The sequence below is a fragment of the Delphinapterus leucas genome, chromosome 5, assembly GCF_059928025.1.
Source record: "Delphinapterus leucas isolate spDelLeu-1000000601 "Yukka" chromosome 5, BTC_Dleu_Yukka2, whole genome shotgun sequence".
Taxonomy (NCBI): Eukaryota; Metazoa; Chordata; class Mammalia; order Artiodactyla; family Monodontidae; genus Delphinapterus; species Delphinapterus leucas.
In genome coordinates this window covers 106,960,920-106,986,073 of record NC_143133.1, presented here as the reverse complement: position 1 = coordinate 106,986,073, position 25,154 = coordinate 106,960,920, and the positions used below count along the sequence as shown (strand labels likewise).

The following is a 25,154-nucleotide window of genomic DNA, read 5'->3' as shown; positions in this document are numbered from 1 at the left end:
AGAGGGAATGACACAATTATTCTTCATTCTGTATTTACGTGGCAGCACCTGAGGATCTGTTTGGCCTTCTTGCCTAAACGTCAGGAATAAATACAACCAACACATATTTCTTCAGTGTATACAAAGTGAGTGACATATAAGAATTAAAAGATCACTGGGTTATTATTATTTTTAAAGACACCTCAAAGCAGGCGTTTTCCCTCTGTTTCATCTCCTCCTCCCTCCCTCTCTCCTAGGGCCCAGCTTCACTATTTCCTCTCTTCTCCTGCTCCAATCTGGTCTCACCCCTAGTTCCTCCCTCCCCAAGTCTCCAGGCTTCCTCCTCCTACACAGTGTATAAATGTGCCCAGATTTCCTCTCTGCTTGACCCTCCATCCTTCTCCTCCTGTTTACCACCATGGTTCATGAAAGAATAGTCACTCAGCCGCCCCAACCTCACGAGCTCCATTCATTGTTGAAATGAAGTGTGGCTTCCAGCTTCAACGTTCTCCTGAACCTGCCCGCTCCAAGGTCACTGCTGAGCACCACACTCAACGGCCTATTCTCAGCTCCTGTCACCTCACCTGCTGCAGCATTAAGAGCTATTTGTGGTTCACTCATTCTCTTTGAAAACCTCTCCCGCCTTGACCTCTAACATATAGCTGTCTCCTAGTTTTTCTATTACTGGGATCATTCTTTTTCAGCTTTTTTTGGCCCACTCCTCCTTAGCTGCCTTCTCCTAAGCCTTGCAGGGCACCGGGGCCTCAGTGTAAGCAAGTGCCATGCTGGAGGATCTACGGGAAATCAGGAACGGATTACAATCCCCAACAAATCCCTTCTGAAACCCAAGAGGGAGGAAAGGTAAGAAGCCAGGGAACAAAGGCAGGGGCCAGCAGACAGGGCTCGGTGAGAGGACCTCACGCCTCTCTGGCCCTGTGGAACCTTAAAGGCACAGCTTGATCTCTGACACCAATATTTCCTAAGATTCTGTCTTTTGTCACCTTCTCTATTCTTTTTTTTTTTCTTTAATTTTTTTTTCCGCCTTCTCTATTCTCAACACTATCTCCTTAAATACTGAGCGACTTCCAAGGTTTTCCCTATAACCTTAATTACCCCAAATTATATCTTCAGCAAGAACATCTTGTCTAAATTCCAAACCCTACTTTCCTTTTTAAATTCCCTCCCTGCCCCATCTGCCCCTTTCTCCCCAAGGGCTCTAAGGCATATAAAGTTACCATGAATTTTTCATTTTCATATATGAATTCCCATCAATATCCACTGTGGCATTCCCACACCTTCATAATTCACCACCACCAACAAAAAATTAAACGTGGGAAAGCGTGTAATATCTTTCTGTGTTGCCACCTGACAACTTTTTCACTGCAATGGCTCAAATGCATGCTCTTCACACCTGTGGAGATCCTAAATTCATACTAAATATTATAACTTATATTTCTAGAAATAGGATACATTCTCCTCAGGGTGGTGACCTCAGCTCAAAGAATGCGAAGAACATTTAATATCCCTTTCTTATCTTTTAAAAAATAAAAACAGGTAATCCATGCGTTTTTTGGAAAAGGGACATTTGCAGAGCCTTTTATTAAAAAGAATGTTGAACTCCTGCACCAAAAGCAAGTTTTAAGGCTTTAACCAAGAAGTAAAGTCAGAAAGTATGAATGCGCCATTTTAGAGAGAATTCTGTTACGGCACTTCTAGCATGTATGTGGAAGTGTGAGCTAATCTCCATAAGCATTTATTTACAGAGTCAAATTAAAATACTGTGGAAGTAAATCAATAACAAAGGACAGGGTTTGATATTTTTGAAACCCATCAGATGTCTCTACCTATAGAAAATGGTTACATACAGTTTATATTAGATCATTAAAATTGACTACATAATATAGTTTTTGTTTTTTTTTTTTAACAGCTTAGTTCTCTAGAGAAAAATATTGTTCTGAGAAACTCGCTTATCAATAAACAGAAGTTGAAAAGAACGCTGAAAACCTAGCTGCTTGTCTGAAATGGTTTATTACTCCTCAGGAGAAACTACTCTTGTAAGATTCATCAAATACAATCACTTGCTGGAAATCTAAATCATCATTCAAAATTATTGCAGAGGAAAATACAGAGCAGGAAGAAACAAACTTACATCTCTTGATTACTGCTCTAATGGATGACAAGGGTCCTTGGCTAGAAAAAGAAAGAAAGAAAAATTATTACACACTGATCAATCCTTTTAAAGAAGAATTACTTACAATGCCAGGTCATTTCTGGGACTCAAATGGCTCCAAGCAGCAAGTTTGATACATGAGTTACTGGTCTATCCTATTTAAGAAACATAAATTTTAAAACTTTTCAAATTGCCTTTGATATTTAAGATGCTTTATGGGAACTGACGAGGCTGGTGAGGTGTCTACAGCGTAAATAAAATTTTGCCTTAAGCTTGCTTTCATAGCTATCTACATACTGAGTCTTCCAGTGAACTTCTGGACACTACTTGAAATCAGGTAGAAATTACATGGTGCCCCAAAGAATTCTGACCCCCCCCATATCTCTTCTGTGTTTGAAACCAGAATTCTTGTCTTCTCATATCAGATCAAAATAGATCATTTTTAGAGTCAATTTGACCTCAGGACCAACAGCATTTCTTTCAAAGATTAGAATTAAAAGTATCACCACCTAAAAATAGAAGTCTTCTGCTTGCTTTGAGTTTTGTTCAATAGCTGGTTGGTCCTGGCTACCCCAGACTATGTGACCTTGGGCGAGTCACAGAAGCCTTCTGTGCCTCACCTTACTCACTGGCCAAAACTCTCCAGCTGCAAAGGTTAGTGCTTCTAGTTTGTAAGGTTGTTGCTCATTTGTTTCTTGTCTTTATTCAAACCAGCTGGATTAATTATCTTTGGAGTCATTTAGAAAAAATATACAACCATGAACTTTTAATGATGTGATTTAGGGAAAAAAAACTTGTTTATAAATTTCTTTTTTCAGAATGCTTTTAAAAAACTGTATACTTATTTTTGAATTTGTGCTCTTTTAAAGTTTATGCTTGTGGTAATCTGTATAAATCCTCTTGCCAGTTACTTAGGTAGATAAGATAAAACTTCAGGAAGATACAATGATATATCAGTTCATTTTATGGGAGGGATACTTTAAGAATATACTATTCTGACAGACAAGAAAAAAAAAAAGCTCCCGGAGGTCTCCAATATTATGAAGCTAGGATCGTAATATAAAAATATAAGTATTTTCAGCAATACTTATTTTTTTTAAAAAGGTTCTTGAAGTCTTTCTGTAAACAACTACTTTAAAAAAATTAGTATAAGGTAACACAGAAGAGGCAACAGCACTAAAATGCAAATAGGATGACTGAAGTTTTCAGAAGAAACTTCCTGGTGTAAAAGTGCAGAGACTGCATGTTAGTATTACATTGACTCAGGTACAGTAATTAAAAAGATTAGAAGCAGGGCTCAAAACCCCAAAGTTTAGGGGACTTCCCTGGCGGTCTAGTGGTTAATACTCTGCGCTTCCACTCCAGGGGGCAAGGGTTTAATCCCTGGTCAGGGAACTAAGATCCCGCATGCCGTGTGGCAGGGTCCAAAAAAAAAAAAAAAAATGCAAAGTTTCATGTATGTATCCAGGCAGCGTATAAGGGATGTTATTGAATGTCTCCACTGATCTGAAGGGATGTTACAACACTCTGTTACCTTTGTGAAGGAGAAAGGTATATTGACTAGGGTGGAACATGGTAGGGGTCATTTGGGTTGAACTGTTTCCTCCCTAAACAGTTACTAGAGGTCCCAACCCCTAGTACCTCAGAATGTGACCTTATTTGGAAATAAGGTCAATATAGATGTCATTACTATAGTGAAGATGAGGTCATACTGGAGTGGGGTGAGCCCCTAATTCCAATGTAACTGGTGTCATTAGAAGAAGACCATGTGAAGACACAGACGCAAAGGGAAGACGCCATGGAGGTGGGGAGACGGGGATGCAGCTGCAAGGCGAGGAACACCGAAGACACTGGCAGACCCCCAGAAGCTAAGAAGAGGCAAGGAAGGACCCCCTGCGGCTTTCAGAGGGAGCATGACCCCTCTGACGGGCTGGATTCCAAACTTCTAGACTCTAGAACTGTGAGACAATAAACTTCTGTTGTTATAAGTCACTCAGTTTATAGTATTGTTAGGGCAGCTCTAGGAAACTAATACAGGGTGGCCTTCAGGGGTGCTGAGTAGGTGTGATAATTCGTGGCGCTGTACACTTTGTGTATTTTTCTGTATGTTATACTTTAATAAAAAGTTGTGTGTCGGGGGTGGAAACTTTGGCACAAAATAGAATTTTGACTGAGGTCAGCTCAGGTTCTACAATTCAAGACTTGCAGCATCATGTTCAGGCTAGATCTAAAAACCAACCAACCAAACAACCATCTTATGTCTAAAACAACATTTTCCAAGCTCTAAAGTTCTCCTTTAGAGGTTGACAGGTTTTGTGGAAGGGAGAATTAGAAAGAAGGCCAGTGGTCCAACACATCTCTATGGGAAGCAGTTTTGGGAGATGCTGGAGTAGCCTCCAGGCTGTGCAGTGCATACAATGTCTGTATCTCAAACGTAGCTGTAGGTGCAAAATCTGGGGTTTTGAAGATGCGCCTTTATCTCCATCTTTCTGCAGAGCCCAGACTGCAGTGGAAGGTACCACTCTATAGTCTTAAGAGAAGACCTCAGAGGAATCCTCCCTCAGCACGAGCTCAGGCTCATGTCTCAGCTGGGAACATCCAGGCAGGATGGCCACCACGGGACAGTAGACACGGGCACATGACCCCTGGTCAGAGGAGGGGGCAGCAGAGCCTGTTCTGGGTCCAACTGCCCATATTCACTTTTGGTGCCTCTGCCTGTCAGCTGGTGTGACTTTGTGCAAATTAAATTACTTAGCTTCTCCAAGGCCCCTCGTTTCCTCACGTATAAAAATCAAGAATAACTCAACTCCCGCATGAGGTCATTGTGAACAGTAAGAGAGAGAATCCATTAAAGCATTTGACACAGTGCCTGGAACAAAGTGTGTGTTCGTTCAATAAACGCGAGCTGCTATTAGCATGATTCATGTTTGTTCACGATCTTTAGGGCCATCACAACACATCTGACAACACATACAACCCTTGACAGGGTCTCACTTTGGGGTCTGATATCATACAGATAGTAGGCCTAACAGTTTATGTTTTTAAGAGATTTTTTTTCTTTGAGATTCACTTGCTCTCTGGTTTCTGCTGTTCAGACAGAACCTGAGCCCAGGCCCCTCCATGACAAAACACAGGACTGTGAAACTGCATCTTTACTCCATTCTAATTTTATAAGCCCACGTCCTGGCGCCTGGCAGAGCTGACCCAGATCTTTTGCCTTCTGCTCTTCAAGCACTGCTGCCCTATTATCAGGTGCCCTTGTTCTTGGTGCGGCAGATAAACCCACTACAGAGTATGAGTCAAAGAACCTTCCAAGGGAAACGAGGGCTTGGGGAAATGGCTTTCGATCCTGAGGAGGAGAACCAAAAGTTGCAGTCAAGACAGAACTGTCTCAGGTGTGACTGCTGATGCTGATTTGTCTTCCTCCAGGACTCTGGGGTCCCCAGCTGTTCACGGTCCCCTTCTATCTTTTCTTCCCACTTTCTCCCAATAGCCCTTCCCAGGTTGTGCTGTAGGATCACTCTCTCCCACTGTTTTTGCATAGAACCTTGCTTAGTTGTTAAGAAAGTGTCTTTAACAAAGAAAATTGCATTAAAAAAACGTTTCTCAACATAATGAAATGAGATTTCAGCAATGAAGATGGCGATGAGAGCAGCTTGTTATTACGTGTGCCAAACGCACGATCCATTTTGAAAATGAGGAGGAAACTGAGGCTTAGAGGTTAGGGCTGCAGTCACACAGCTGGTGAGTGGCAGAGCCAGATGTGGATTCACTAGTGTCTGATTATAATCCAAAAGTCTACAATTCAGGCTTGGGTGGATGGGTGTTAAGTTTCTGAATGTTCCACTGTTCCACAAAGTTCAATATGTAAGCAAATCGCCCCTAGGCATAAAGCTGGCCCCCAAAATTTCACATTGAAGTTTCATCCAGACTCTGCAGATGACAGGAAAGAACAAAATAAAAGTTGCTAAGTATGACACTGTAATGTTGTCAACAACAAACACAATGGTTGTTCTTAATCTCATCTAAGAAAATCCAATCTCTCTTTATTTTGGATCATGTTTTATCAAAATAAAACAGATTAAAAAAAATCTTTATCCAACTTTCAAAGCAACAGCTTGTTCCCAAGTTTAAATTCATTGCCCCACCACTCTCTCTGGTAAGGAAAAAACTGTTTTCCCAAATCCAGGAGTTGCTGGATTTGGCTTGTCTGGTAAACGAATCAGAACAATGCCTGCAAGTGCCCATCCCACAACATCTTACAGGTTTTGGAGTTCTTTCTATGTGCAGAGGCAACTGAGTATATTTTTAAAAATGCATTCTACATAAAAATCCTCAATAAAGGCCATGGGCATATCATTAGAGTACTAGTTAATAAAGCCATCAGCTTAACAAGGAGTTAAACTAATGTGATCTAGAGGTACAGCCCTCTAGTCAACCTGATAAAGCTACCAGTGAACATAAACGTAATCTCCTTGTATGCAGCATCTTCTCCAAAGGCTCTCAACATTTGGACTGATTTATCTCCACTCCCAGCAGAAAGGTTTAACCAGATCGGTGTGATATTTGCAGGCTGGAAGAGGTATTCTGTCTTATCCGTTCTCTCATACATCTAACACTTATTACATGTATAATATGTACCAGGCACCAGAAATGCCTTGAAAGCACAGACTCTGACCTTGGTAAGAAAGACAAATACTGCAACTGCTTTTCTATTAATAGTATACAGGGGTAGGCACAAGGTGCTATGAATGCAGAGAAGGTATACATCACTCAATCTTGGGGTCCAAGGAGAGACTTCTAACATGTGACATGTGTCTTGACTGAGACCTGAAGAATGTGTAGGAGGAAAGGTTCTAAAGAGAGAGCGTCAGGTAGCAAACCATCAGGAGTAAAGAGACAGTTGAGCATGGTTTGAGCCCCACATATGAAGAAGCCATAGTCAAAAATAAGAAGGGAATGGAACCCAAATGCCATGCCAAAGGATGTGGGAACATGTTACAGAGGGCAGTGTTGATGCCAGGCATGACTAGCTAGGTTAAACACTAAGAATCCACGGGTCAGGGATATGACAGCAAAGTGCTTCAAAAGCAAGTAGGAATTTGTCTGGGACATCTCCCTAGAACAAGCCCTGTTGACTGTAGCTGGTCTGTATGCGCCAGCCATGATGTTTATGGCATGCCTGACATTTTTAAAGGGTTTATGAATAAACCCGGGAGTCTGGCATTACATGTCTGTTTTTTTTTTTTAACATCTTTATTGGAGTATAATTGCTTTACAATGGTGTGATAGTTTCTGCTATATAAAAAGTGAGTCAGCTATACATATACATATATCCCCATATCTCCTTCCTCTTGCGTCTCCCTCCCACCCTCCCTATCCCACTATATGTCTTGAATTGTGGGTAGATCCATATTTTTAGGAACTAAATATATGAATGATAGGGTTGACACACTAACGTTTTAAAAAATAAGTAATGAGTAGATGTAGGAAAAAGAAGATAAAAGTGAGCAAGAGGAGGTTTCTGGAAGTTCCAGAAAGGCACTGGAGAAGTCTAGGGTGTCTTATTCAAAAATGCATTTATTCACGTATGGAGTTCTCACTATGTATCTGACATTTTGCCACAAACTGGGGACACAAATATTGGTAATAAATACCCTCTTCCCTCAAGAAGTATGCAATCTTATTGACAAGATCAACAAATAAAAGATATAAACAGGATATGAAAAAAATGTTATACAAGGTATTATGGGAGCTCAAAAGAGGAGTGTCTAAGTTTAGCCCTGGGAGAGGTGAGGAAAAGACAGAGCTGATGCTTGAATAGAACTAGTGCAGGTTTTCTCACCTTTGGTACTACTGACATTTGTTAAGGGGGTAGGGGTGGGGGGCTGTCCTGTGTATTATAGGAGGATTAGCAGCATCCCTGGCCTATACGTACCAGATGCCAAAAGCACACTCCCCCCACCCCTCTGCAGTTCTGACAACCCAAAATGTCTCTAGACATTGCCAAATGTCCCATGGAGGAAAACTGCCCTCAGTTGGACCACTAAGCCAATGGCAACAAAAAAGAGTAACAGTGTTTATACAGATGGGAAAGATGTTGGCTTTGCCATTTCCGGCTGCCAAGTTGATGGTGGCAGCAGTGGGAATAAATGGGGCAGGGGTAGAGGCTCAATGCGAGGGAATAGGACAAAGGCAGTGATGAGAAGAGAAGTAAAAGAAATTTCTAGCACCAAGAACAGTTTTAGAAAAGCGGTACTATGGCTATATCAGGTGAAAAAATTAGTCTTTCTAAGAAGGAACATAAGAAGTCAGTCATTCTATGAAAATAACCTTTTTAAGTCAGGTGTTTACAAACCAAGGATTATGTGCACGGCTTTTTTTATGATACTAATTTCAGGACTACAATAAACCTTGACTTGCTGCACTGCAGAAAAAGAAATCATTACATATATAGCGCTTTTATAAACAAAGCCTTGGGCCAACCTTGATTTGCTTCTCAAAACAGAAAGCACTATGTTACAGAACAACAAAAATACTTGTGCTTTCATCTTTTCCGTGCATCAATCAAAATTTATCACCCTATATTGCCTGCTAGATTAAGACAATATCATGTAATGGGAGAAGAAAGTATGAGTTAGTAAATAATATTTTGCCACTGAGACAAATATAAAGCTATGATGTCATTTTAAAAGTGTCTAAGTTAATATCATCATCATAACATGTAGAGCCAGATCTGATACACTGTGGGGAATGGAAAAAAATAAGATTAAGTGTAGTTATCTGAAACTAATGAAAACAAATTATGTTTTAGTTCTAAAACTCTGATTGGCTTCCATAAAGTTTGGGTATGGCAAGGGGAGTGAATTCCTTCTTCAGAATTAGAAAATAAAGGTTAGTAAAGAAAAATAATTGAGATCCAATTAGAATGACTTTTGCTAAAGTTAAAAACTAAAACAAAACTATAAAATACTTCTATTAATACTTTGAAAGCTTTAGGCGAAAAGTTGTATGAGTTCTGAGTTTACTAACTTTCTTTTTCATCACATTGACAGCTCAAGTATAATCACTGAGATCTATAATATAACATCAAGTTACATCAGGTATTTTTCTACTTAATCTTTTTCAAAGACAAGAAAATCATATGTATAACCTTTATTTACATATTTGGTTTCTGGACAAAAAAAGTTAATACATATTTTAATGAGTTTCATTAACACACTCTACGTGTTATAAAATTTGTAAAATGAGTTCTATTGACAGTGTGCCGGTGAACCTGAAGAATACAGAGCACAGGCAGAAAGAAAGCAAACAGAATGCATGATGTACCTCCGGGGTATCATGACTGTAGTGGGAAAAGGACAGAATCTGGAGCTGGCCAGAGACCTGCTTTCCTATTTGTGTGAGCTCGGCCAATTTACTTACTTGCTGGGATTGTTTCTTATTTGTAATATGTGGATACGAATGCCCATCTTTTGGCTTGTTACTAAAACTGAATGAAAAAATACTACATAAAATATACAGCACAGTGCTTGGCATTTATTAGAGTCTCAAAAAATGTTAGTTCTCTTTCCCACCCTGTTTGCCAATACACAAACTTCTGGAGTCCATAATTACACGTGGTTGAAATTTTTGGAGCTATTCTGCCCATACCAGTTGAGTTGCCCTGTAGTTATCATAACCCTACCTTATAAATTCAAATAATTGATCATTCGCATTTCAGTCGCAATGATTATTCACAACTTAACAACCATTCTGAGTTTCACAATGCATGCTTCTCATGTACCTAATCTCCTACGAAGCTGAAGCAACAACAAAGCCGAGAGAACAAAGCAGACCACCAGGCTTTTGTGAGCGCTGTATTTTCCCCATTGAGAACACAGATCTCTGTTCCTTTAGGTCATGCTTCCCATGATGTTTTTCACAAAATGGGCATGGTGATCAGTAGCTCTGCAGAGTTTCATATTTCTTTAGCTCTATTAAAAAACAAATCCCACAAAAGTGTTCAAAGGTCCTGCAAAGAGGCTTTCAGCTCTACTATTAATAACTAGAGTACATTTAAAATTAGAATATGTTGCCCTGTCCTTTCCAATGCTTTTTTGTTTTTTTCCCACACATGCATGTCTCGACTTCCTAATTAGCCTGCAAACTTCTCAAGGAAAGAGACGGTCTCCACTCGTTTTTACAGTGCAGCTCAGTGGGATCACATGCTCACTGAACTAATGCAAACTCAATCCTACTCACAGACAGAAACACATGTAACTTGAATAGTACAGGTGATCCCACCTACAATCTACTTAATAAGCAAATCCCCAGAAATAATTTTGCTGCTGGCTTTGTTCTGTTGGTTTCAGTTCCCAGGTACATCTTGTATGCACATCTTGCCAAAAGTGTCTGGGTCTGATGTTTAAAAATAGGTATTTTTCCTACAAAATGTCACCTTGATGAGCATCTGGTGCTCAAAGAAGAACAGAACTCTCTCCTAACAGTCGATGGAAAACTGGCCAGGTTCACCTTATTAAGAGATGGCATCGACATGGCACCTAATTTGGCAACAAATACTGTACTTTCAGTGTCAATTAATGGAATTTCAGGGGTAATTTTATAAGTTAAGCCTCTGGTAATTCCCAACCCATAAGCAGCACAAACTTCGCTGGTGTGCTGCTAAATTTCAAACCACGTCTCTTACACAATAGCGTACAGTGGTATTAATCAGATGCAACCGTGGGTTATGTTATATGATGTAGAGCACGTACGACTTACTCTGAGAAGAGGAATAGGCATAACGTCAAGTCAGCACCTAAGAAAGGTGGCATTTACTGCAACATGTGAGAATAGGGTCTTTAGCTGGATCTTCAGATGTTAACACAAAAAGGGTGAAAACTGTGGGTCTGATGTATAACTGTGTTCAACAAACACCTATTGAATGAACCGAGGAAATAATAATCAAAATAAATCTTTTCTGGGTTTATATCTTTCCTTTATAGTCAACCTAAAGTGATCTACAGAACAAGTTTACATAGAAAACCCAGAAAGAGAAAAAGGGCTAAAATTTACCCCTCCCCTTGCTGGATATATAGCAATATAGGAGGATCAAATTTTATGATTAAAAGTTATTTGTTGGTAAAGGGCATGAAAAAGATCTCACGGTTCTAAAGGGGCGTCCATTATATATATGCCAGGACAGAGTGAGGGATGATAAAATGTCAAATAAATAGATGGCAGTTTCAAGCAGTTTCAAATTTGAAGCACCCAAAACATCCAGAGCCTGATTTTTCAAACTTCTGTCTTATTAGCTGATGATGTCTGTATTTTTGACCAAAAGACAGGCATGTACCCAGTTATGAAGAGAAATTTTTAATTTTCAACCAGGAACTTTAATGCTTATTTTATTCCAGGTATTATGCTAGATACCAAAGAAATAAGATCTACAATTAGGACATGGTCCCTGGCTATAAGATGCTCATGGTCTAGCGAGAAGCCCGTGGGCAGGAGCTCACAATTTGTGTGTAGTTCTGCTTTTCTTAAAATTAGGTCTTTCATATTCTTGGTATCTTGTATTAGAGGTGTTTTGTTGTATTATTTCCTCTGCTAGTCTATAAACTCCTTCTCAGGCAAGGTACATATTGGAATGATGTTGCATATAAACCTTAAATTTAAAAAAATAAGTAGGGCCAATTTAAAAAAATTAAGACAACTTTTAAAGTACTTTTGGCATGTTCAGATTCCATGCCATAAAATATTTTAGATCATAAGTAAAGAACAAGTCTCCTAAAGACAAATGACTCATGCAATTCCACCCTATTTAACAGTGACTTTTAAATTTTTTAAAGAGAAGTTCTTTTTAAAAAAGAAAAAAAAGAAAATCCACACCCTTCCCTAAAATCTGTCATCCTGCGGCAGAGCTTCTACTGGAAAAGGCTGCCACATCCCTTTGGACACTTACTTACGGATGTTAGGGAAAACCTGGGATAAACTCCTGTGACAGACAGGAGACTGGCAGGGGACTCCAACTGGCAAGAAAAATTAGGACACAGGAAGCTTGGTGGAAATCCAGAGTCACTTGGTCACACTACAGAAGGAACAATTAAAGGCAGATGTTTCCTACATCACAGACCATATACAGAGTCCTAATGCCTAGATAATAAGAAGCAAACACCAAGTGAAAACCCTCTGCTCAAGGATGAAAAAAATATTCAGGGAGAAAAGAGAAGAAGGAGGAAGAGTTTCTCATAACATTAATTTATCACCTACCTAGAAAACCCTGCTTTTTGGTATAAGTGTGTTTTTTATGACAGTTCTCATCAGAAGATGTAATCTATTTTTCTATTCTCTTGGTCCTATTATGCAAAAGGATGGAAGAGGGTGGGATGCAGAAAGAGGTAATGACCCCACCCCTTCACTGCTGCTGTAAACTCAGAGACGTAGCTGGTAACACTTTTTGATGTCAGTTATGGAGATGGGCTCTTTTCTAACATTTCTGGTTACAGCTTTTATTTATCTTTTTCCTTCCTTAGTACATGAACAAATCTAACACTTAAAAAATAACCTGAGATTAACTCTATTCCTTTGGAGACACTGAAAAAAAATCAAAGGAATATATATGTAGATAAGTAAGGGAGAGTATCTGATTAATAGATTATTTGAATTTTAGGTCATATAAATAAAGGATGCAGGAGGACAAGGTAGGAAGGATGGAAGGAGGAAAAGAGGAATTACACTCTACACACAACTTGATAAATCTATCAGAGTGAAAGTGAGGGGATTAATTTTTAGTGGAGGTACAATTAGGTACAATTAGTATAGACCAATATTTTTGGCCTTCGTTTTGACATCATTCCTAACTCACTTTGAATAATTCAGGATTAACTAGAAGAGATAATTGCATAGCATAGATGCTTGGTGTCTCCTGATGACATGGGCAATCAAAATCAGTACCAAAGGACTTCCCTGGTGGCGCAGTGGTTGAGAATCTGCCTGCTAATGCAGGGGACACGGGTTCAAGCCCTGGTCTGGGAGGATCCCACATGCCGTGGAGCAACTAGGCCCGTGAGCCACAACTACTGAGCCTGCGCGTCCGGAGCCTATGCTCCGCAACGGGACAGGCCACAACAGTGAGAGGCCCGCGCACCGCGATGAAGAGCGGCCCCCACTTGCCGCAACTAGAGAAAGCCCTCGCACAGAAACGAAGACGCAACACTGCAAAAATAAATAAATAAAATTAATAAACTCCTACCCCCAACATCTTCTTTAAAAAAAAAAAAAAAAAAAAAAAATCAGTACCAAAACTCAGAAGTTCCAGAAGCAGCTGGTATTTGGAGCTGGGCTAGCAACAGAATATGTTCCAAACAAAGGGGTGTGTGCAGGCGTATGAATATGCGGGAAGATGCCTTAATCTCGGCATGTGGTAGTTTTCAAATGAGATCAAATTCATCTCAATTAACCACTGTAGTATCCTCTTGTAAAAAATGAAATCTTACTATTAATAATAGCATATGAAAAGTCAGTGGGTTTAGTAGAAGGCAGCAGGGAAAGGAAAAAGGTGAGAAACATGATTTCGTGTTTCTCCATTATTTATTCATTTTTGGCTGCGTTGGGTCTTCGTCGCTGCGTGCAGTCTTTCTCTAGTTGCGGTGAGCGGGGGCTACTCTTCGCTGTGGTGCGCGGGCTTCTCATTGCAGTGGCTTCTCTTGTTGCGGAGCATGGGCTCTAGGTGCGCGGGCTTCAGTAGTTGTGGCTCTCGAGCTCAGCAGCTGTGGCTCGCAGGCTGTAGAGTGCAGGTTCAGTAGCTGTGGCGAATGGGCTTAGTTGCTCCGCAGCATGTGGGATCTTCCCAGACCAGAGCTCGAACCCGTGTCCCCTGCATTGGCAGGCGAATTCTTAACCGCTGCGCCACCAGGGAAGTCCCCTCTCCATTCTTTATGGGATGAAAATAAAACTGCCACAAGGCAGTTTTGCTATTTTTCATTGCAAAAACAAATATATATTTTAAGCATCTGAAACTGATCAAAATATCAGTTAAGTGATGCTTCCAGTAAGATAGAAAATTAGGTCAGTTTGAAACCTTGACTTTAAAACTTTACAAAGGTATTATTTCTAAAATGTTGGCTCCATTTTTTATTTGAAATAGTGAGGCAGATATTTTTTAAAAGCTAGGTTTAAATGTTATTAATAAAAATGCATAAATTATTTGTTATAAGGCACTACAAGATTTTTCTAGACCAATACTCTTTTAAAAATCTCTTTTAAAAGTGAATGTCGTAGCCACACATTTCTTAGCTTTGTAATTTCTTGATCAAAGGTTTTAGGTTGGCTAAGTCTTTCCTTTTACCCTTTTATAGTTTCCTACAGCATTACATTTCTATCTTTTCACCAAATCTCAGTGATGTCTAAGCCAGAATAAAATAGGTTCAATCAATGGTGGAGGAAATAATAATGAAGCAATAAACATAACAAAACAGAAAAATCTGATCATTTTCATATGTTGAAGGCCTAAAAAGGCTTTTGTTTTGCTAATAAAAACAAATACATTAAAAAATCATTTAACCAAGTACTTCAAAAGCTGGCAGTTCTTAGAGTTTCTGTTAAAGCTTAAAACTTTGACTAAGAATTGTAAAAGAGAACACGGAGATAGCTGAGCTCATTCTAACAACAAACATGCAGATTTGTTCTCCTCTGGGAACTGGAACAGAACTTCAGCAGCGGGTAGGCATGAAAACGTTTACTGCGATATTCAACAACTTCTCCATTACAATAAGGATTGCAAGCAGCGCACCTACCAGCTAATACCTAGTTTTTGCAAAGCCACTGGAAATCTTTTTCACTGTAAAACAAGAACATATTTGGCAGCCAAAAGACTTTAAAGGCATTTAAAATGATGACTACTAAGAGTTACATGAAATTACCTAACAGGTACAGTAAATCGCTAGATTAGGGAGCCCACAGAAAAACAGGTTTTAGGATATACATTAGATATTTGAAGATACCTTCATTTAAGGGTATGACTGTTGATGAAGACTGCAGCCACCGAGTACAACTGCCCCCAAACTAGCAGTTCTATTTTTTTTAAGATATTTTTTATGTTGACCATTTTTTAAAGCCTTTATTGAATTTGTTACAATACTGCTTCTGTTTTATGTTTTGGTTTTTTGGCTGCGAGGCATGTGGAATCTTAGCTCCCCGACCAGGGATCGAACCCACACCCCCTGCACTGGAAGGCGAAGGCTTAACCACTGGACCGCCAGGGAGGTCCCAGCAGTTCTATCTTTACAGGACATTTTAAAAGATTCAGAGAGAGTAAATCTGCCTGCTATAAGCACTAGAAAGCAGCAGGAAGGAGGGAAGCAAGAAAATGCCGAAGAGAACACAGGAGAGAATGGCAGGGATGGGGTCCAGCTATATAGAGCGTGGATGAGCCAAGGCTCTAAAGAGAAGAGGAGTGAACAGCCCACACCAGTGCCACACCGTGATATAACCGGCCCGCTACTCAGGAGATTTCTGGGGTCCCCTCCCCATTCATTCTTTCCTCTTCCCTCCCACGCTGGAGAGGAGAGGCATTGTATTCAGCCATTCTCACCCAGTCTGCCTCGTGACCAGCTATACCACAGTGAAATGGCCTAAAGTACAGTCTGTGGCAAAGCAAGAGTGTGACCAGTACAGAATTCACTTCTATAAGGTAGATAAACAGATCCCCAAACTGAACATTCAGTGTGATCCCAATCTTATTTTTTAAATCTTACCTAAAAAACCGTATATATACACATATACATATTATATATATATACCCACATTATATATACACATATATAATTTATATTTTTATATTTTGTATTTATACAAGAAAAGTGAGAACACATCTACCCAGCAGTGCACTGGAGACAGCTCATACTGGCTCATGAAAGCTGACAATTAAATTTTCAGAAATTCTACAGGCCAGTTTTTTAAACATAGCCATTTTTAAAAATTATATAAACTTAAATTATATAAACTTACAAGCAAATAAATCACATAAAAAAGGTAATAAATACTCAAAACTTATCATCTCCTAATTATTTTACTACATTTCACTATTATCTATGCTCTTGAGATGACGTATGCCTATCATTTCTGAATGGTGGAAATACTATAATAATGATGTGCTATGTGCAACTCTTTCCAATTCATCATCAGTGGGAGTACTTACACCGCAAAAGTTGGCAAACCAGGGTTGAATTTATCATTTTACTGATTGTCTAGACTTAAGAAAGTGATGGAGAAAATGTTAATAATGCAGATTCAAAATAAAAGTATGTTGTGTTTGTAGCTGTTCCATGAGGAACATACCCCAAAATTGAGGAAACAGTCTTCCAGTATTTGAAAACTATTATCTGAATCAGCAAAAAATTTGCTCAGGTCACTGACGAAATGGGTGGAAATTCTGACCTATGTTTTGCTTGTTTCACTGTCATCTTATTTATATAAACAAAAGTATCAACCAACATTCATACTGCAATTACACTTAGCTGGTTGTTGAACATTTATCAGGACACCACTGCACATGATTTGTTATCTACCTGTATCTCTGTATTTTCCAAGTTTTATGTAATGAACATTATTACTTTTGTAATTTATTAAAAAAAAGATTTGTTATGGCAAAAAGCAAAAAAAGTGACCGGTTTATATCAAAGTCATGACTTTATAATTATTAAAATTACATTCAAACCATCAGATAATGAATCACTTTATGGAAGTAGCAGGCTAAGGTCAAACCTAAATGCCATTATGGGGTGAAAATCCCCCAGAATCCTAGTATGGATAGCAGCATGCATACAACTTCACGACAGTTTACAAAAAGAAAATGATCTACATATTTTACAAACCCCTATTGCTCCAGCATGAAAATTTAAAAGAGGGAGTTAATAATCAAATTAAATGAACATGAGCATCTAGAGTTTAAAAATCATTGGTGTAACTATTACTTCCTTAGTGTGTTCTATGTTCCAGAGATTCTCCTAGGTGCTGGGGATAAGAATAAAAATGGTGAGCCCCACATTCAAAGAGCTTATAGTTTAGTGGAAAAGACAGAAAAGTAAACAGGTAAGCTCCTTTTCCTTTTTTTTTTTTAATCAGGCAATTTTAATCTGCATTAGGAAGTGTGGGACAACCTAAGGACATCTCCAGATATCCTTTAAAAAATAATATTGCAAATATAAAACAAATCAGGAATGTCAATTCAAATGAAATGCAATTGAAAGAGATGGTAAAGTATAATCAAACTTTAAGAAATAATAAAATGGGTTCTGAGTGGCAAGACGGTGCAAATAGGAAGAGTCACATCTACCTCCTTGCAGCAGCCAAAGCCAGAACCACTCCTCAAGCTCCCAGCTAGTCTAGGGCTGGCGTTTCTAGAATGGGCTTAGCACAACAATCCAGTCCTAACTCAAACTTCCAGGGGCGCCAGGGACAACCTGCTCACCTGCCACCAATGCCTATGTCACCTTAAGAATGCCTATAAGATACGTCAATTGTTTCCTGGGCCATGGCCCCTCCTGTTACAAGCATTCCTGACAACGGAAATCAACTGAAATGAATGTGTGGATGGACAGATGGATGGACAAGTAGGTGGGTGGACAGACAGGCAGATGGACGGGTAGACAGACCTGTTTTTTCTTAATGATGTTACTTTTAAAAAAGAAGATACATTATTTAGTAACTCTTACCACCTATACATCCCACCTATCTAGGTAGCAAATATCAGTCCTGCTTTAATGGAGCTGCGAAAAGAGGAAAGCCCCACACACACCTGAAGGTGGTGTGATAATATTACACATTTTGCTTCTAGACAAACACTCTGTTAAAACTGGGGCCACAGTTTTCCTAGGAGAGATGTACCACTGTTTCAGTCTGAGTTGAACCCAGTCCAACGATACTTAGGGTTCTTCCTGGAATTTCAAGAAAAGAAGAAAGAAGGAGATGGAGACAAAAGAGGAAAGAAACATAACTACTGATGGTGGGGTTAGAATCTAGGACATGTTTCCAAGCTCTCCTCCTAATCTCACCTCATTCCCACAAGCCACAACCCTGATGGCAAGGGTCTAAGAAAGACGGGGTGGGATTCCCGGGACAGGAACAGCAAAGGTTCCCTCTTTGTTCCCACCAGCACCTCTACCAGAAGGTTTGCTGATGTGGGACTATGCTTGGTGGTGGGGCAGCAGGGCCTCTGGAGGATTTCAGCAGCCGGAGAAAACAGCAGTGTGTGGAGATAACCGACACAAGTACAAATCAGAAAGCGTTTTCTACATCATTTATTTACTTTTGCAAGTAGCCTCAAAACGGAGTACACTTCTTGAGATCCTCAGATTTCTAGTTGTTTCAGTTCACTTGAAAGTATCTCTTCTCAAGTTGGGAAACACTAACTGATCATCTGTCATGTACCAAACCTGGAGATACAAAGATGAACAAGTGCCTTCAGGTGGGGAGTGAGACTTATAAACATAATGATGAACTATCATGCAGGGTGATCTGTGCTCTAGATAGAACTATGCTGAAGTAATTAGGAAGCAGTCTTTAGCTGGTCAGTTTGTTTGTTTCTTTTTGTCCCTGGATATCAAAATGTTACAGATAATGACTTTAGGCCCCATTTTAAAATTTTAACATAAAGACTGTACTCATATTCCCTTTTACATCTAACATTTCCTTAGAAACGTTTGTTTTCAAACTAGGACTTCGTATAAGAATAGTGACCTTTCTCTTATTGAAGTGGTTCAGCCTTGACCATTTTATCTTAGATTATCTGGTAAAGTAGAATAAAAACTGCTCACTGTGCTAATACTGAATTGCTGTAACTTATTTTGTCACAGTAATTTTATATGTATTTTGGGGTGGGGGGAAGACCTTTTTAAAAAATTTTGTAAATAGTTTTAGATTTACAGAAAAGTTGTAAAGATTAGTAGTTTCCGTATACCCCACACCCAGTTCCCTCCGTTGTTCACATCTTACATTAATGTTACATTTATCACCATTGTGTGTTTTTAAACACTCTGATTGGGACTTCCCTGGTGGTGCAGTGGTTAAGAATCCACCTGCCAATGCAGGGGACATGGGTTCGAGCCCTAATCTGGGAAGAACCCACATGCTGCGTAGCAACTAAGCCCGTGCGCCACAACTACCGAGCCCACGTGCCACAACTACTGAAGCCCGTGCGCCTAGGGCCCGTGCTCTGCAACAAGAGAAGCCACTGCAATGAGAAGCCCATGTGCTGCAACGAAGAGCAGCCCCTGCTCGTCGCAACTAGAGAAAGCCTGCACGCAGCAACAAAGACCCATCGCAGCCAAAAATAAAATAAATTAAAAAAAAATTATAACAAAAAAAACCCCACTCTGATTATGCAGACCCTGCTTTTCCATGTTTTATTTGTAAGAGATTACAGGAGGCACTAGAAAAGCTCCCCTACAGGAATTGTAACGTTGTCAAAACCCAAATATTTTTTTCTCAAGGTGAGGTCACGTTCAAAATGAGGAGTGAGGTCAAGAAGACTCAATCATGGGGCTCGCCACTTTGACTAGCACCACTAGAAGGAACATCTGGAGTGCTGTTTTACAGAGAAGTACTAATAAAAGGAAGACAGAAAGACTGCTAACCTTAAGAATGCAAGGTAAATCAGGGAGGGGCAAAATTTCTGTAGATTATTTTTTAGGGTTCCAATTCCCCAGATTTAGTATAAAACTACCTCAATGCCCTATAAATGCTTATCACACACAATAACTACTTGTTGAATATAAGTGAATCCCACTTTCAAATATATCATCATACAGAAACCCCAATAAATTTGTTTGATATCAAATTTGCATTCATCAATGTTTCATGGAGATTTTTTTTTTAAGTCATGATCCTTTCCCAACATGAGGCCTACCCTAAATGCAAGTTGTGGTTTTGCCTCAGACTTAAGCAGAACAAACCTACGGGAGATCTGAAGGCTATATTCTCAACAATCACTATTATAAAATAATACCAAGATCAAGTCTCTACTCTATTCAAGTAAGGGCCAAACAGAAGAGGGGAGAGGTGATCCACCCTTGTACATAAAGCATCTGATAGCAATAATGCTACAAGTGAATTCCTGGAGACACAGGGCATGTAGGGCTCAGGATCAAGGATCCTGACAGTTGTCAGACACAGAAAGTGGACCGTGAGAAGAGTTCAGAGGTCCGAGGTCCAGTTACAGCCATGCCACTATTCTGAGCATAACCGTAATGTCAGTTTCCTCATCTATCATATACTTTGACTGGATGATCTCTATTCTACCTTCTAAATTTTTTTTCAATATGAAACTTAAAAAACTCCAAGATCCCAATTTAAATTCCACTTAATAAGAATCAATTACTTAATCCACCTGGAATGAAGGACATTGGAGTTGATAACATCCATTGCAATGGTAATAACAGCCAACCTTATTGAGCACTGCTCTAATGCCTTACATCTTTTAACTCACTTAATCCCCACATCCACCCTTAGAGGAATGTACTATTGTTATCCCAATTTTACAGATGAGAAAAGAGTTTATGTAATTTAAACATTTAAGGTCGCACAGCTTGCAAATGATGAAGCCAGGATTTAAACTTTGATGGTCTGGTCCCAGAGCCTGAGTTCTTAGCTACTACTGTTCATCACTGCCTCACCTACAGCTGAACATTGAGAGGAAATCACCAAAAAAACACTTAAATAAGTAAGAATTGTAAATCAATTACCAAGGAACCTTGAGAACTTGTCTTCTTTCACTGACTCTCCATGGGTGGAAGGTTTAAAATCAGAGGAAAGGGGAAGGTGTCTTGAAGAGTATTAGAAAATTATTTAAGACTTTCATCACTTCTGGGATTTATTCATAATATATAAAATGTCAAGGAGTATATGCAAATAAATGTTTGAAAATTCATGGGTCTGGCTGTATTTTGTGTTTTACAAAATCCTACATTAAAGAGGGGTGTTAGCCTCAGGAGCAGCAGATTAAATCTCCACAATCAACTCGATGTACCCTGCATCTGCGGAATACCTGAATAGACAACGAATCATCCCAAATTGAGGAGGTGGACTTTGGGAGCAATGATATATATACTTTTTTCCCTTTTTCTCTTTTTGTGACTGTGTATGTGTATGCTTCTGTGTGTGATTTTGTCTGTATAGCTTTGCTTTTACCATTTGTCCTAGGGTTCTGTCTGTCCTTTTTTTGTTTTTTTTTTTTACTATAGTGTTTAGCACTTGTTATCATTGGTGGATTTGTTTTTTGGTTTGGTTGCTCTCTCCTTAATTTCTTTCTTTTATTCTTTATTACTTAACAAATTTTCCTTTTAATAATTATTTTTTATTTTAATAACTTCATTTTATTTTATCTTCTTTCTTTCTTTCTTTTTTCCCTCCCTTTTATTCTGAGCCGTGTGGATGACAGGCTCTTGGTGCTCCAGCCATCACATCAGGGCTGTGCTTCTGAGGTGGGAGAGCCAAGTTCAGGAAACTGGTCCACAAGAGACCTCCCAGCTCCACATAATATCAAACGGCGAAAATCTCCCGCAGCTCTCCATCTCAACGCTAAGACCCAGCTCCACTCAACGACCAGCAAGCTACAGTACTGGACACCCTATGCAAAACAACTAGCAAGACAGGAACACAATGCTATCCATTAGCTGAGAGGCTGCCTAAAATCATAATAAGGCCACAGACACCCCAAAACACACAACCAGACGTGGACCTGCCCACTAGAAAGACAAGATCCAGCCTCAACCACCAGAACACAGGCACTAGTCCCCTCCACCAAGAAGCCTACAAAACCCACTGAACCAACCTTAGCCACTGGGGAAAGACACCAAAAACAACTGGAACTACAAACCTGCAGCCTGTGAAAAGGAGACCCCAAACAAAATAAGTTAAGCAAAATGAGAAGACAGAGAAATACACAGCAGAGGAAGGAGCAAAGTAAAACCCCACCAGACCTAACAAATGAAGAGGAAATAGGTAGTCTGCCTGAAAAATAATTCAGAATAATGAGAGTAAAGATGATCCAAAATCTTGGAAATAGAACGGAGAAAATACAAGAAACATTTAACAAGGACCTAGAAGAACTAAAGAGCAAACAAACAGTGAAGAACAACACAATAAATGAAATTTAAAATTCTCTAGAAGGGATCAATACCAGAATAACTGAGGCAAAGGAACGGATAAGTGACCCAGAATATAAAACAGTGGAAATAACTACTGCAGAGCAGAATAAAGAAAAAAGAATGAAAAGAATTGAGGACAGGCTCAGAGACCTCTGGGACAACCTTAAATGCACCAACATTCGAATTATAGGGGTCCCAGAATAAGAGAAAAAGAAAGGAACTGAGAAAATATTCGAAGAGCTAATAGTGGAAAACTTCCCTAATATGGGAAAGGAAATAGTTAATCAAGTCCAGGAAGCACAGAGAGTCCCATACAGGATAAATCCAAGGAGAAACACGTCATGACACATATTAATCAAACTATCAAAAATTAAATACAAAGAAAAAATACTAAAAGCAGCAAGGGAAAAACAACAAATAACATACAAGGGGATCCCCATAAGGTTAACAGCTGATCTTTCAGCAGAAACTCTTCAAGCCAGAAGGGAGTGGCAGGACATATTTAAAGTGATAAAGGAGAAAAACCTACAACCAAGATTACTCTACCTGGCAAGCATCTCATTCAGATTTGACAGAGAAATTAAAACCTTTACAGACAAGCAAAAGCTAAAAGAATTCAGCACCACCAAACCAGCTTTACAATATATGCTAAAGGAACTTCTCTAGGCAGGAAACACAAGAGAAGGAAAAGACCTACAATAACAAACCCAAAACAATTAAGAAAATGGTAGTAGGAACATACATATCGATAATTACCTTAAAAGTAAATGGATTAAATGCTCCAACCAAAAGACATAAACTGGCTGAATGGATACAAAAACAAGACCTATATATAGGCTGTCTACAAGAGTCCCACTTCAGACCTAGGGACACATACAGACTGAAAGTGAGGGGATGGAAAAAGATATCTCATGCAAATGGAAATCAAAAGAAAGAGGGAGTAGCAATTCTCATATCAGACAAAATAGACTTTAAAATAAAGACTATTACAAGAGACAAAGAAGGACACCACATAATGATCAAGGGATCATTCCAAGAAGAAGATATAACAACTGTAAATATTTATGCACCCAACATAGGAGCACCTCAATACATAAGGAAAATAGTAACAGCCATAAAAGAGGAAATCAACAGTAACACAATCATAGTTGGGGACTTTAACACCCCACTTTCACCAATGGACAGATCATCCAAAATGAAAATAAATAAGGAAACACAAGCTTTGAATGATACATTAAACAAGATGAACTTAATTGATATTTATAGGACATTCCATCCAAAAACAACAGAGTACACATTCTTCTCAAGTGCTCATGGAACATTCTCCAGGATAGATCATATCCTGGGTCACAAATCAAGCCTTGGTAAATTTAAGAAAATTGAAATCATATCAAGTATCTTTTCTGACCACAATGCCATGAGACTAGATATCAATTACAGGAAAAAATCTGTAAGAAATACAAACACATGGAGGCTAAACAACACATTACTTAATAACCAAGAGATCACTGAAGAAATCAAAGAGGAAATCAAAAAATACCTACAAACAAATGACAATGAAAACACGACGACCCAAAACCTATGGGATGCAGCAAAAGCAGTTCTAAGAGGGAAGTTTACAGCAATACAACCCTACCTTAAGAAACAAGAAACATCTCAAATAAACAACCTAACCTTACATCTAAAGCAATTAGAGAAAGGAGAACAAAAAAACTCCAAAGTTAGCAGAACAAAAGAAATCATAAAGATCAGATCAGAAATAAATGAAAAAGAAATGAAGGAAATGATAGCAAAGATCAATAAAACTAAAAGCTGGTTCTTTGAGAAGATAAACAAAATTGATAAATGATTAGCCATACTCATCAAGAAAAAAAGGGAGAAGACGCAAATCAATAGAATTAGAAATGAAAAAGGAGGAGTAACAACTGACACTGCAGAAATACAAAGGACCGTGAGAGATTACCACAAGCAACTCTATGCCAATCAAATGGACAACCTGGAAGAAATGGACAAATTCTTAGAAATGCACAAACTTCCAAGACTGAACCAGGAAGAAATAGAAAATATGAACAGACCAATCACAAGCACTGAAATTGAAACTGTGATTAAAAATCTTCCAACAAACAAAAGCCCAGGACCAGATGGCTTCACAGGTGAATTCTATCAAACGTTTAGAGAAGAGCTAACACCTGTCCTTCTAAAACTCTTCCAAAATATAGCAGAGGGAGGAACACTCCCAAATTCCTTCTACGAGGCCACCATCACCATGATACCAAAATCAGACAAAGATGTCACAAAGAAAGAAAACTACAGGCCAATATCACTGATGAACTTAGATGCAAAAATCCTCGAAAAATACTAGCAAACAGAATCCAACAGCACATTAAAAGGATCATACACCATGATCAAGTGGGGTTTATTCTAGGAACACAAGGATTCTTCAATATATGCAAATCAATCAATGTGATATACCATATTAACAAATTGAAGGAGAAAAACCATATGGTCATCTCTATAGAGGCAGAGAAAGCTTTCGACAAAATTCAACACCCATTTATAATAAAAACCCTGCAGAAAGTAGGCATAGAGGGAGTTTCCTCAACATAATAAAGGCCATATATGACAAACCCACAGCCAACATCGTCCTCAATGGTGAAAAACTGAAACCATTTCCACTAAGATCAGGAACAAGACAAGGTTGCCCACTCGCACCACTAGTATTCAACATAGTTTTGGAAGTTTTACCACAGCAATCAGAGAAGAAAAAGAAATAAAAGGAATCCAAATTGAAAAAGAAGAAGTAAAGCTGTCACTGTTTGCAGATGACATGATACTATACATAGAGAATCCTAAAGATGTTACCAGAAAACTACTAG

The 25,154-nt window shown here is 39.0% G+C and overlaps 1 protein-coding gene across 24 annotated transcripts in view; it reads right to left on the bottom strand.

The window, feature by feature from the left end:
* Positions 1–25,154, bottom strand: part of SH3D19 (SH3 domain containing 19) — a 183,486-nt gene that overhangs the window by 69,142 nt on the left and 89,190 nt on the right. For 20 of the 24 annotated variants that reach the window (XR_016393379.1, XR_016393377.1, XR_016393381.1 and 17 more), the window contains one exon: positions 2,129–2,169. Coding sequence is in view for 12 of the 24 variants with exons in the window: in XM_089912385.1 (XP_089768511.1) it covers positions 2,129–2,169 (41 nt within the window). In the remaining 12 variants the exon portion in view is untranslated. Of the gene's footprint in view, positions 1–2,128; positions 2,170–18,440; positions 18,568–25,154 lie in introns of all 24 variants that reach the window. The other 4 variants (XR_016393383.1, XR_016393382.1, XR_016393385.1 and 1 more) reach the window with 1 other exon arrangement.